The following is a 14,338-nucleotide window of genomic DNA, read 5'->3' as shown; positions in this document are numbered from 1 at the left end:
ACAAAACATTAGGCACCAGCCTGGTTGACTGGCCTCATCCCAAGAGCAATGTCCAGATTCATTTGTTTTTATGTCCAGACTTTTTCTACATTTTGGATTAATCCTTTTTTTTTTTCTTTTTCTTTCTTTTCTTTCTTTCTTTTAACAGTTTTAGGCAGCTTCCATGTCCATCTGGATCACATAAGAAGGATTTTAAAGCAGAAATACAAGGTGATTGACACACCTGCCCTGGACACCTGTGCACCATCTGATTTCCAGATCAGGCATTACTTGACTCTACTGGGAGAAATAAGAAAGGGGCCCAGGGGTGATCCAAGGAAAGGTTATTGTGAATTCGAGGGATTCTTATAAGCAAAAGTCTCATCATTGATGAGGTCAGAACACCAAAATGACATGACGATGATCTCTGGCCTGTATTAACATGCAAAAGAGGTGGATAGCATCCTGGACTGTAGCCAGAAACACACATTTGCTGATACCTATTTTGTGTCCAACCCCTCTACCCCTTGGACTTGATGTCTGCATTTAACTGGCCTTCAATTTTGCTGCAGCGAAAAAGAAATCTCCTAAACGTGACTGGAAAGAGAAGACCTAGGACTGCGCAGCAGCTGGAGTGAGGAAGGAAGACACACAGCGAGGATATTAAAAAACTGACTGTAATGAATAGTTTTAAAGCCCTATCTGGTTGTGTCCCAGCAAACTCCCTTGATGTCTCTCCCCCAGTTTCTATTCTTCAGGCTGGCTGAACTCAGTCATTCCAAAACGAGGGAGATGCTGATGGGGTGGGGTGAGAGACATGAAAAAAACCATCTCAGCATCCCATTACTAAGTCATTTGTTCATTTAGCAAATATTTCTTGAGTGCCTACTCTGGGCCAGAAGCTGTTCCAGGCATTGGAAATCAGTGAATGAAACAGAGTCCCTCCAACCTCACCCTGGTAAATCTCTGCCCTCCTGGTGTTTCCACTCTGCAGCATCTGTAGATGGTGGGAGATGGGTGGAGGGAGAAAGCTGCCAGGACAAAGGCGGCCAGGAGGGGAGGTCAGAAAGCTGGAAGAGGCAGCGAGGTGAAGGTGCAGTGGTGGGAGTACCCCTGACTCAGCACGCTGACCAGCTCCTGGAGAGGGAAACTCAGCCTCAGGCCAGAGTTCTCCAGACAAGTCCTCACTGCTTGTGAAGGATTTTGTCCTAGAGCTCTGGGCTAGCCCGTTACCTGAGCCCCTCTGGGATTTTCTGGAAGATTCAGTATGCTGCAGTTAACATCATAGGGGCTTGTCTCTGTCAATTCTGTAGGTATGAGGTCATGCTATCTCCTCAAAGCTCAGAACCCAGGAAGGAAAGACCCACCTGCCCAGCCTGCCATGACAGCCTACGGTGGGTGGGTGGGTGCTGCCCCCTGGTGGTACTAGGAGATCCTTCTCCAGACCTCCCACACTGGGCTGTGGTAATGGAAGAAAAAGGGGCTAATAGTCCTGAAGTAAAGACTGGTTCTAGGTTTCCCGTCAACTCCAGGACCTCAGGTAGCTCTCCATCTGGGACTCTGCCTGCTTTCTTTTCTCCCTTTTACATTCCTCCAAGACCTTGATAACAAACAGGCTTAAGCAAGACCACGAAGCAGTCACAGTTAGAAATTCCTAATTTCGTAAGCTTCTTCCCTTTCACTGTCACCTTTTCTCTACCTTCCTCCCCTGCATGCCCTGGTTTCTTCTGGCTTTCCAGAAAGAACATCAGTCTGGGAGCCAGCTTATGCTAAAGTGTTGGTCACAGTGGGTTTCCATCACCAGGAATAAAGGTATGGCAAAAGAAAAGGAAAAGAGAGCAATGTTTGATCCCAGAGTGGTGCTGATGGGAGCCTGTGAAGTACCTGTAGCCTTTCTAGTGCCGCCCCCCCCACACACACACACACACATAAGGCCCTTGCTGTCTGAGAACTGAGGGCAATCTGGCCAGTGGGAGGCTTGAGAGCCTGATATTACAGCCATTTACCCCTCCCCTTCCTCTTCCGGGCCTGGTGTGGGGCTCAGCCACTTTGGGGTGACATGAGCCATCCAATCTCCTCTCCATCTTTTTTCTGTGGACTCTGGACTCTGCTTGTTTTGAGGGGCTCCAGGTCTAGGAGCAGGCCCCATGGCTGCCAAGACAAGGTCCTAGCACCTTCCCCTTTTGATATCCCAGCTCCTGCCAAGGACCAACCCCGTCCTTCCTCAGGTTCAGGACAAGGAGCCAGCATCCTTTCCCAGCTTTCCCTGCTTCCCAGACTGGTTAATTGAGTTGCTTTATCAGCCATCATCATGGGGCAGAGGGTGATAGAGCCTTTCCCTTCGTGGAGGGGAGAAATGGGAGGGCGAGAGGAGACTGAAACCTCCTGTTTGCTTATCACTTCATTTTATCTTGCCTCCCACCCCTACCTCTAGGCAGCCAGTGGAGACTTGCAGGCTCCAAATCAAATGCTGAGAGCCTTCCCGGGAGGAATTGGGAAGGACTTGGACACAGAAGATGGCCCATAGGGCCTTGTGGATGTCATCGAGAAGGGCTCTGCGCAAGGGCTGAGGACAGGGTTGGGTTGCTGTGAAAATCTTAGTGAAGGTGTATTCAGGGCTCTGGGGGAGCTCCACAGATGGCCTTTGATGGCCCAGCTCTTAAAGGGAAAGGATCAAAAGGCCTGGGCAGGACTCAGAGCCTCATAAATCATGGACTTGGAGTCAAAGGGCTGGAAGGGACCTGAGTGTCAGCTTACAGACATGGTCTCCTTGAGAGATTTCAGACCTAAGGAGCCATGAGTGCTGGGAAACTGAACTGGGCCTGGGGTTGGGCCCATGTGGCCTCTGCATGTGGAACAGTGTTCATGGGTATCACAGAATCGGGGCTGGCTAAGTGGATCCCCAGAGCCCTCCTGGCTCCAGGATGCTGAGGAAGAGACCCAGCTCAGGTCCAGAGAACAAGAGCGCATGTGCACACATGGTAGCTCAGGACCCAGCTGGCAAGACTCCTTGGCACTCAATGCTCCTCCATCTAGAAAAGTATAGATTCATCCCACTTGGGCTGAACTCCAGCAAAACTGGTTTATTCCATTAGAGTAGTGAATTAGGCCTGATGGTCCTGGTCCCCTCTGGCAATGGCTCCAGGAAAAGGAAAGCAGTTGTTTGGAGAGGCAGACCAAACTCCGGCTCCTCCTGGGGACTCATGAAGCCCATGGATCCTTCCCTGCTTGGGCCAGCCGTGAGAAGAACAAAGACACCCAGAAGCCAGCCACAGGCTCCACCTCCACTGGGTCTGCTCTGCAACCAGCACCATGGTTTGCATGGAATAGTCCTAATAATGACTGGTTTGCTGTTGAGTGACAGATAAGGCCTTCCCCCCATTTCCCGGGTTTCTTCCCACATGCAACCATGTAAGTAAATGCAGCAGTGTGCCTGGCACTGGTGAGTGTGACATGGCAGGTTGTGCCGAGTCAGATTATGACTACAAGGCAGGGACCCCTGCCTGAGTTTTCCTTGTATATTCCCAGTGCTTGGCACAATCCTATGCACTCAGAATACTTGTTTTATGCTTGATGCATGGAATTAATGAGGTGGTGGAATGAGAGTGGGCAGGTGGGAGCCCTCCCTGTCAGCATTTTGCTGTACTAGAGGGCTCCTTGGATTTGGGAGTCAAGAAACCCAGTCTTTGGCCCCAGTTTTGCCCCCACTTGGTTGACACTCAGATCACTTCCAGCCCTTTTACTCCAAGTCCATGGTTTATGAGGCTCTGAGTTTCTCCTCTCTGGGCTTCAGTTTCCCCAGCTGTTCTATGAGGAGGTTGGGCCAGATAATCACTAAGATTCATATTCTGATTCCTGCTGCTGTGAAGCAAATTACCCCAATTTAGTGGTGTAAATCCAATAAGCATTGTATTTTGCTCATGATTTTATGGGTCAGGAAGTTAGGAAGGGATGGTAAAGAGACCTTACTTAGAGTCCCTCGTGCAGCTGCAGGCAGATGTCAGCTGGGGCTGCAGACATCTGAAGCTCAGCTGGGCTGAATGTGCACCACGGTGCGTTTATGTGGCTGGCAGTTGATGCTGGCTGTTGGCTGGGAACTTGGCTGAAGCTGTTCACCTGCAAACACATGGCCTCTCTGGAACAGGCTAGTCGCAGGGTGGTTGCACTTCTTAGATGGTGGCTGAGTTTCCCCAGAACCGGTGTCCCTAGAACGCCTGATGGAAGGGGCATGATCTATTCTAATCTAGCCTCAGAAGTCACATGGCATCACTTCCACCACACTCTGTTGGTCAAAGGAGGCGTTTGCTCACCCAGATTCAAGGGGAGGAGCATGGACTCCATTCCCTTGAAGTATTAAAGAATTTGGGATCTTCTTTTTTAAAAAAAAAAAAAAAAAGGCCACCACATCCCTATGGTCTGTAGAATCCTTCTACTCTAGCCCAAGGCCCTGTGGCCAGAGCTGGGGGATGCTGTGTGGCTGGTTGTGGCTATTTGTTATGGGGAGCCGGGTGGTGTGCGGGATGGGTGAGACCCCCACACTTTGATACTCCCTTTCCTTAAATGGTGCCTTCTCTCCCCTTCTTCTTCTTCCTTCTTCCTTGGCTTTTTTGAGTTTTAGGCTGAAACTGTCCTTTCTGAATAGTTCTGGGAGAATGACTCCCTGCAAGGGAGATAGGGCCCCCAGAATGAAGCAGACCCTGTGGACTTACTCAGTTGTAAGAAGGAAGGAAGCTAATATTTAATGGGCACCTATTCCAGCTTGGAAGGAATTCTATCCTACATTTGAGTAGGTTTTCCAGAAAGAGTTCATTTTCCCCTCATAACATCTCTGCAAAAAAGAGATTTTATTGTCATTCTTCTTTTAGAAAAGGGAGGTTCAGAGGGTTCAGTGATTTGCCCCAGGTTATAGGATTGGTTACAGAGCCATGATTCAAACCTACCCCTTGCCGCCTGCCCCAGGCAAACACACAGCAGAAGAAATCATCTCTCGTGTCCTCCCACGTGGCCTTCTCTTCCTCCCTCTCTGCTCCCTCCATCCAGGGCCCCAAGCTCAGCCACTCCCCTCCCCATAAGAGCTTCCCTGTTTGTACCCCACTCAGGCACAAGTGATGGGAGATCCCTGGCCCCCTGGAATGGGCTTATTACGTAGGCCACCAATTCTTTGGCCCCCTTCCCATCAGCCAGCGGGGCCTCTATGCCTTCCCATTGACTCTGGACAGATGCTGTGACCCACAGAATATGGCAGAAGTGACACTGAGCCATTTTTCAATTCCAGGGCTTAAGAAATTGGCAGCTTCTACCTCCCGTCTCTTGAAATGGTCTCTCTGGGCACCCTGAGCCATCACACACACGTCTGGCCACCCAGAGATAAACTGTGCTGGCGAGTCCAGTTGTAGAGGCTCCTCTGGGGACAGTTTGAGCTCAGGGTGTCAGCCGTTCTCACTGAGGTGCTGGCCATTTGAATGAATGTGAGCAAGGCCACCTTGAAGTCTCCAGACCAGCTCATCTGCCAACTGAATACCACTGAGCAACCTCAGTTGTCACCAGAAGAGCCACTCAGACAAACCCTGCCTGAATTATTTACCCCCAGAACCATGAGCTGTAATAAAATGGTTGTTTTAAGCCACTAAGTTTTGAGGTAACTGGATACACAGCAACGTGTGTTATCTCATTCAATCCATGCATTATTTCCATCTTACAGACTAGGAAATTTAAGCTCAGAGGGGTTAAAATAATTTGCTCTAGGTCTTTCAGGAGGCAGAGGGCCTAGTTGGCATTTGAACTTGAACTGACTCCATAATTTCCTCAAACCCAAGCCTTTTTTATACCACTTCTCAGTGGATCTCTAGTCCCCCCCGGAAGCAGATTTGGCATTCCAAAACATTACCTTCAACCAGAGAATTGAATTAATTTTCAAGGAGTGATATTTCCAGCGCCAAGATATTTCCCCATTTGAGAGAGAGATGGGGAGATTTGAAGATGGGAGGGAGGAGGGAGGGGTTCCCTTCCCCAAACTCAGGACAGAGAGCCCTGATTTATTTATGTTTGTGTATCCATAGCTGGCACAGAACCTATTCATGGTGGATACTTAATAAATGTGCGTTCAGTGAATAAATTAACAAAGGAGTAAGTGATTGAGTTGGTGGGGAAGGGAAACAGACCACGATCTGGAGAGAAAGGTTTTCCTGCCCTCTGGTGGCTATTCCTGGAACAGCACTTTCTTCTCTGTGGTGGGAGAAGGAAATGGAAGGTTCCTTGGGGGACTTCGGCTGTGTTAGGGATCAGGCAGCATCATTCTAGTCTGGAGTGGGGTGCCAGGGGGAGGGGCTTCCCCCAGGAGCCAGACTTCTTGTCTCTCCCAATGTCTGTGTTCCTTGAGATGTGAAGAAAGAAGTGCTTCCCCAACCCCTAGTTCATTCTGTTTCCTAGGAAAATAAATATATGTCCCTCTTCATCTTCCTCAAACTCCTCAGCCAGATAGCCAGGCAGCCCCTAAGCTCCCACAGAAGTCCCCTCTGATCCCTCCCATCCAGGCTTTCGCTGCAAACCTGCCTTCAGGATCCATGGCCTCCACCATCCCCTCTCCCTGATGCCGGAGTAAGTCAGAAAGGCAAGAGAAGTTTGGTAAGAACAGACGCTTTATTGTACACCAGGGGGGTGGGGTTAGAGAGGAATGAAGGACCCCGGGGGTGACAATGCCTCATCCCCTCCCCTGGGCTGAGTGGTCTTGACCCAGGACTCTGAGCAGCACGGGGTGCGTGGACTCGAATTGTTCTAAACTTGCACCAGAACCTAAAATGACGCCTGCTGTGTGTGTTTGGGTCTGTACAAAGCAGTACTTGGGATGAGAAAGGACCTTGGATGTTCTTGCCCCATCCCCAGTCATTAGGCTCCAGTGAAGGGGCAGCAAGCCCCCAATTTCAGGGCCTGGTGGGTGCTCAGGGAGACAAGTGTGTTCCAGCCTGTGCTCTGGCAGGGAGGCGGAGGTGCGGCTGCGAGGACGGGCAGAGGAAAGCCCCCCCCAATAATACCCGCAGGCCTGTTTAGGCCTGGGACCATGCAGCTCCCGAAGCCCCACCTCACGCGAGGGCTTCTCCTGGCACTAGGAAAGCCGCAGTCCCCACAGACTCATTGCTGGAGGGCAAGAGCCAGGCTGACTGGCATCAACCCGTATGCCCACCTGTCCACCCCACCTGGGCCTCAGACTTCATGCTGCCTCAGTGGAGAGGGCTCCCTGAGCAAGAAGCTGGTGACTGGGGCTGGAAGGCAGGCAGGGGCAGGACCAGGGACCAGGGACTCTTTTCAGGTAGACCCCTGCCCTGTCCTGCCCTGGAGTCTGCTCTGTCCCTGGTGGGCACTGTATGGACAGCACCAAAGTCAGTGGGGCAGGGACCCTGTGCAGGAACGTGGAGGCCTGCCCCTCTCTGGGCACCTCCTGCCCCTCCAGGGGATCTGGGCTGGATCTTACCTCACCAGATCCCCGCCCCCTTGACCTTGCCCACTCCCAGTTCCCCTGAGCCATGAGCAGAGGTATGAGTCAGAGGCCCAGAGAGGGGCAGCTGTTCCTTCTGAACACTGACACCGATGTCTCAAGGACAAATACAGGACAGAGGCACTGGAAGATGCCCTCTTGGGGGCTCACCATCTTAAGAAACCCAGCACTTTCCCTGGGGAATGAAGAGCTTGTGACTCCAGTGGGCACAGCAAGAGGTTGGCTGGAAAATAGATGTGGGGGCTTCCCCCATCCCCCCAAGACCACTCCCTCCCTGCTTCTGGCAGGCCCAGTGGTGTGAAGGCAATGAGTCACCAGCAAGAAGCGTGTGCCTTTCCCACAGCTGGCGGCTTCCCACAGGACCCTGCCCTGAGGCCTCGCCTGATGGAGCTGAGAGGAGGAGGTGGCAGCAGGGAGGGCAGCGTGGTCTTCAGGAGCGTGAACACTGGGAATCACAAATCAGCACCCTATGCACACCCACACCCATATGTGCACACACACACACGCACGCACACGCACACACGCCAAGCTCCAGGCCCTACGTCTAACAGCAGATACACAGCCAGGACAGCGCCCGGCCTACAACAGCTGGCTACGAGCACTACCCAGCCCACGAGGACCAAGCAGAAGGCCCCAGCTCAGCTGCCCTATCACAGGCTGGCGGGCTGGGGCCTGGCCCGGCCACAAGCTACAAAATTAAAAATATATCAAATATACAATGAAAATAGATCTGTATAGCACTGAGGATGAAAATAGTCCACCAGCCACAGTATAATATTGGGTTTGTCATTTAACAGCATTTACACCCACATGTACAGATTGAATATACAATAGAAATAGAATATATGGGAGTATATATAGTGGAGTGTCTCTCCTGGGGCTTTGCTTTTCCTGTTGCTATTTCTGCTTGGGATTAGGCACGCGGCCAGGTAGGAGGTACTGGCAGGTGAGGGGGCCTAAAGCGGGATGTTGTGCTCCAAAAGCTCGTGTCTTTGGGGAGATGTGGGTCTCCTTCTCCCCTCTCCCCTCTCACACTCAGGAAGGACCAGTGGGGCTGAGAGGGCTGGAAACGGGAGTACTGTGGTGGCGAGACGAGTAAGGGAGATGGCAGGCAGACCCCAAGGCAGGTCGGGGAACTAAGGGACCAAGGGGTGAAGGAGGGAACCCTGGGTGTGGTCTGTGCCTCCCAGTGCTGAGAGAAGTCAGGGACACACAAGTGGCTCAGGACCCTCTGTGAAGGTAGCCAGTCCAAGCACTGTGGCCTGCTCTTGCCCTGCCCACTGCAGCTCTCAAAGATGGAGGTTTGCTGTCCCAGCCATTCTTCCTCCCTTCCTCCATCCCTCCCATCCATCCATCCATTCATCCATCCTTCCATCAATCGCTCTGCAGACTTTTGACCTCCCGTCAAGTTCTAATCCTCTTAATCTGCACTCTGAAGGCAGCTCTCTTCTGAGGGAGGTGAAGGTGAGTGTGCATGGGGATTCTGCAGGCCTGGGTCCCAGGACAGAGGCCTGGCCGTTCCCCTAGGCAGCTTGCAATGTTCACGGGCCATGGGCCGGGCAGCTTGGGCAAGGTTTCCAAGGTGTCCACACACAACGTGCACATGGTGTGGCTGTGCTTGTACAAGGAGAGTGGCGGTGGCTCAGAGGGGCAGTGAAATTATCTCTTTCCCAGGGGGGTGAGCTCCAGAACTCCAGGGACTCTGGTTCCAGGGGAGAAGCTGCCGCTAGTGAGAAAGTCAGCCCCTGGGCGCGAGAGGGGGTGTGCTTCACAATTGTGCTCCAAACTGTCCAAATTGTGCTGGGAACCATCAGGGGTGCTCTGGAGACCTCTCCGTGCACTGTGCCCTTCTCTTTCAAGGACAGAGGCAGAGGCCACCGCCCTGGGCTCCAGGGTTGGGGAGGAGAGGGCAGAACAAGCCCTAATAGAGGTGGGAAGGTTTCCGGGGCCAGGGATCACCCTCCCAGGCAGGAGACAGGAGCACACCTCACCCACCCCAGGCAGGGCCAAGGACATTGGAGGTTCCACCTAGAGCCGAGGCAGAGGAATCCCCTCATCCCCGACCCCTGCTGCCAGTGCTTGTGCTTAAACTAGAGGGCACCATCTGCCTCACCAAACAGAACTAATGGGGACCTCTGCAGACTCCCTCCCAAGTCTGAGCCCCAAGTCCTAGCACACCTGTTCCGTCCCCAACCTTAAATCAGGCACCTCTGGCACAGGACACCCCCAACCCACCCTGGTGCCTCTCACCACGACCACTACCTGGCAGCACTAAGGGACCCCAAGACCTAAGACCTGCAGATGTCAAGTTCCAGGGAGAGAAAGAGGAGGGAATGACCCCCGGAGTGGCCACTTGGAGTCTCCCCTGAGCTGAGAATCGGGACATCTGGATGCTTCCAGCTACTCAGCTGCAATTTGGTAAGAGGACCTCAGAAGGTTAGCTGCGTTGGGGGCCTAGTTTGGGGGCCAAAGCTTCTCCCAGCCCCCACTCAGATCTAGGGAGCAGAAGTCAGCTGGGACAGGGCGGCGGACGAGGCAGGATGGACCCCCTCTCCTTGGGTGGAGGACCTGACCTGGAGAGAGAGGCCAGGCCGGGACATGTGGGCTGCTTGGGTGTTGGGGGCGAGGCGGGCGGGGCGGGCTGGTGGTCACAGCTCTGACTCAGGGGTGCTGGCCAGGAGGTAGCCGCTCCCATAGCGTCCGTTGGGGTTGCTGCTGGTCTCCATGGGTGATGTGCTGCCGGGCCCCAGGTAGGAGCGGTGAGTGGGCATGGGGGAGGGTGCCTCGCTGGGCACCTTGCTGAGGATGAAGCGGGTCTCGTCATTCTCCTCCAGGTTGGAGATGTCCTTCATCATGCGGCCCTTCTTGTAGGACACGGAGAGGGTGTTGGAGCCGTCGGAGAGCAGGTGGAAGTGCCGCAGGACAAACACCACGGGGATGGGCAGGACGGCCACGACGATGAGGGTGATCAGGATGGCCATGGCCCAGTTAGGGAAATACAGGTAGCGCTCGGCAGCCTGGGGGCAGACAGCGGTGAGGGCTGCTGCCCCGCCCTGCTGCAGTTTCACCCTCTCAGGCCCCAGGACCGCCTCTTCCCGCCCTCTCCCATCCCACCCATCCTGGCCAGGCATCTACAGAGTTGGGGTCCTCCGGGCTTGTTCCCTGGGTTAGCTCGTCACCATGGCTAAGAGCCTGAGCCTCCCTGGGTCTCAGTTTCTACACTTGTAAAAAGTTGGAGTGGTTCCCCATCACAGACTCCGTGTGGAGAGAAAACCCGGGTTAGAAAGACTGAACACGCGCATTAACCTTTCTGAGCCTCAGTTTCCCCTTCTGTGTGATCGAGATAACGTCACCTTTCTCTGCTTGGGTTGTTGTAAAGGTTTCAAATCAGGTGTGCAAAGCCCCTGGCAGGGCCTGGCACTGAGTAGTTGCCCTAACTGGGTTTATCTCTATCACCTGTTGCATTAAAGGCCAGGAAAGATGTCAGCGTCCCTGGGGTTTCAGGCCCCCACCTCTCACCTCCTCCTTGATCCAGGCACTGTAGCCTGGGGGCGTGACCCCCAGCTGGATGATGCTGGCCATGGTGAGCACAGCCATGCACAGCGGAGACACAAACTTCCACATGTAGAAATAGAAGCGGTAGGGCCGGAAGCCCAGCATCTCCGTCAACTCCTGCATGAACCTGCCAAGCACAGCAGAGGGCCCTGAAGTTGGCATCCCCACTGCACCTGCACAATGCCCCCCCAGCTCCCTCCTCTGGGAAGCCTTCGCTGACCAGTCTCTCCCTCCCAGGCTGTTCCATTCTTCACATTCAACACTCCCAGTGCATCATTCTGTGGCCCAGCTGGCCTCTGAAAAGGCTCTGCTGTCCTCCTCTTCCTCTGACTATGTCGCGTCACACCCCATGCAAGGAGATGATACAGCCCACGGGACACACCCGGGGCAGGTGGACGGGATCCAGGGGGCTTTGCTGGGCACCCAGCCCCACTCATACCAGCCTGGCTCTAGACTCCCCCTGCTGGAAGAGAGGTAGAAGTGCACATCTCTAGAATCCAAAGGCAGAAGGCTGCCCTGACTCGGGGATTTCTAACCAATCGGTGTGTGGGTGGAATTCCGGGAGGCTGGCAGGATGCGTACACAGATGGAATTCAAAAAATCATCTTTACCTCAGTAACACTTAACTGAAATCTTTCATTTCTTTCTATTATAAAGGCAAGGAATGACAGTACTATTAATAGTACCCGGGACTCTGTAAGCAATTGATTAAATCCCAGATACTTTCCTATCGCATTACAATGGTGATACCTACAAACATCATTTATGCTTATCACCACTTTGAAATTATCATCGTTATCAGACCCACAGCTAGATACTGCAACTTAATGCAGTAAAAATAAAGTATGCATATATTACTACATCACAGATTTTAAACATTATTTTGTAACTTTCAATATAATGAGTTTCTTATAAAATCTTAGATATTTTATCTTATGCATTTAAAAATAATATTCTGAGAAGGAGGTATGGGGCTTCACTAGAGCCCTTCCAGCACCCTGGCCCACAGGGTTGCTCCCTGTCTGCTCACCCCATCCCCTCCTGCACACTCCTAGGAAGCAGACGGCTGCAGCAGGGCCTGTAGAGAGCCTGATTTTAACACCAGGTCTAGACATCGGGGAGAGTCAGGAGTCCAGGGCCTTGCTGAGTGTGCGTGGGAGGCCTAGTCCTGGGGCTTCCTGGGAACACGGGTTTGTCTTTAAATGAGGAAAGAGGCCAGGGGCTGATAGTGTGCATAGGTTTGCCGGAGGCTCAGGCCATGAGACCCAGTCCATTCATATTGCTGAACTCTTCTTACCCCACCCAATCCCAAACTTGGGGATCACATCACAGCTTGTCTCACACCCCTTTTGTAGCTCACCCTAAAAAGTGTGAGTCAGGCTGCTGAAGTTGACAGGTTCTCTGAGGGCAGGGGCCGCTTGTGTATGTACTAAATGCTTAACAAGCGTGACAAAATACAGTTGATACCTGGGAAAGTTGCTTCGGTAATTTAAGGCAATTTAGGAGGATGCCAGAACCTGAACCCAGGAGACTTGTGTCCTCAGCCTGGCTCTGTCTCTCACCAGCCAAGTGGCTTTGGACAGTCGTGTCCTCTCTCTGACACTCAGTTTCCCTAAAGGAGCTGTAAGGGCACTTTCAGACTGACATCCTGACTCTGTGATCTCCTGTCCCACTCACGAGCAGCTCTGGGCACACAGCACTCTCCAGGGAGTCATGATGGGATGGACCCCTCTTCCTGTCCCCACCCCTCCCCCACGACCCCCTTACTTCTTGGTTCCATAGATCCAGGCCACAGCGATGTTCTCAAGGATGACAATGACAGTGAGCGGCAGGGTGGCCGAGTAGTCATCAAACATGGTGACAAAGTAGTTTCCGGAGCGCTGGACGAACAACAGCCCCACGAAGAATGCAAAGACACAGCAGCCCACTACAGAGAGCCGGGAGGCCGGTGTGGGGGCAAAGGTGCAGGGTGGGCAGGGCCCAGGGGATCTTGGGGGCACCCAGGCCCCCCCATCCCACCCCTCTCCTCAGCAGGCCTGCAGCCCACCCTCTGGCAGACCCAGCCCTGAATGGGGGGAGGGGTCCAGATGCTGAGGTTCAGAGCTCCCACTCTTCTAGGCAGGGAGCATCCTGGGGCCAGGAGTGACCGGGATGGAAGCGGAGTGCAAGGCCAGCATGGAGGGAGGCCACCCCTGCCAAGACACTTCAGAGGCCCTTGGGGAGAAGGGCAAATCTCCCAGCCCAAATTTGGCACAGATTCCCAAACAGCTTTCTCCCTCCTGGCTCTTAAGTGGTCTTCTCTGGGTGGCAGAGCCAGGTTCCAGCTACATCCCGGGGGAGTGGAGCCTTCTAAGGATGGAGTCATGAATAACCCAGTCAGAACCCAATCTTTCTAAAATTAGAGCCACAACCTGATCGCTGTCCTCCAGGGTAGTGCACAAGGTCAGTGGGGCCTGCCGGGAGGCGTTACCTGTGAACATCTCCTTGGGCACCTTGAAGGTGTCGATGATGGGCGTGGTGATGCCCGCCATGGTCCCGATCATACTGCCCAGGCCCAGGTTGATGAGCATCAGGAAGAACATGACGGACCAGAACGGGGAGGCAGGGAAGTGCGTCATGGCCTCGGTAAAGGCTATAAAGGCCAGGCCTGTGCCCTGCACGGACTGAGGGTGGGGCAGAGGGTGGGGCTCAGTGAGGGTCCATGCCCACCTGGGAGCCCCCTGCTTCTTTATCTCTGCCCTGGGAGCTTTAGGAATAGCTGTTCCCTTTCACAGGGATCTCCACCCTCACCTAAATCCTCTTGTTTTTGGTCTCAAACTTGAGTGAGCATCCGATTCCACCCCTGCCACCCTACCCAGGGAGTAAAACGCTAATTCAGGAGTTGGCCTGCAGGGCTTGGATTCTGCAAGTTGTCCAAGGACTCTGTGTGGTTCAGATGAAGATGCTCACTTTTAGACACATGCCCAGCTCAGGACTCTCTACCTCTAAGCAGTGTGGCCACCCCCAGCTCTGAACTCCAGCCTTTAACGTAGTCTTCTCAGCCACGGCTGTCCAATGGACTCAAATGGGAGCCTTTAAAAAACACCAATGCCTGGGTCTTTCCCCAGGAACTAAGATTTGCTTGGCCTGCAGGGTAAAGCTGGATATTAGGGTTTTATAAAGCCCCCGGCTGACTCTGATGGGCCGCCTAGGAAGACAGCACTGCTTCAATGGCTGGAACCTCTCATGGGGAACTGACCACATACTGTCAGCTGACATTATTTCTGTGCTGTCCTGTGATGTCCAGTGACTGCAAGGGACCACCTCTACCAA

The 14,338-nt window shown here is 53.3% G+C and overlaps 1 protein-coding gene across 2 annotated transcripts in view; it reads right to left on the bottom strand.

The window, feature by feature from the left end:
- Positions 1 to 6,599: 6,599 nt before the first annotated feature.
- The window catches only part of SLC6A17 (solute carrier family 6 member 17), a 49,889-nt gene continuing 42,150 nt past the window's right edge, over positions 6,600 to 14,338 (bottom strand). For both annotated transcript variants that reach the window (XM_045511648.2, XM_010948272.3), the window contains 4 exons: positions 13,497 to 13,689; positions 12,794 to 12,953; positions 10,991 to 11,153; positions 6,600 to 10,488 (listed from right to left, as the gene is read on the bottom strand). In XM_045511648.2, coding sequence (XP_045367604.2) covers positions 10,120 to 10,488; positions 10,991 to 11,153; positions 12,794 to 12,953; positions 13,497 to 13,689 — 885 coding nt within the window. In that variant the 3' untranslated portion in view covers positions 6,600 to 10,119. The remainder of the gene's footprint in view (positions 10,489 to 10,990; positions 11,154 to 12,793; positions 12,954 to 13,496; positions 13,690 to 14,338) is intronic.

This window comes from Camelus bactrianus, chromosome 9 (genome assembly GCF_048773025.1).
Source record: "Camelus bactrianus isolate YW-2024 breed Bactrian camel chromosome 9, ASM4877302v1, whole genome shotgun sequence".
Taxonomy (NCBI): Eukaryota; Metazoa; Chordata; class Mammalia; order Artiodactyla; family Camelidae; genus Camelus; species Camelus bactrianus.
This window is presented reverse-complemented; position numbering and strand designations above follow the sequence as displayed.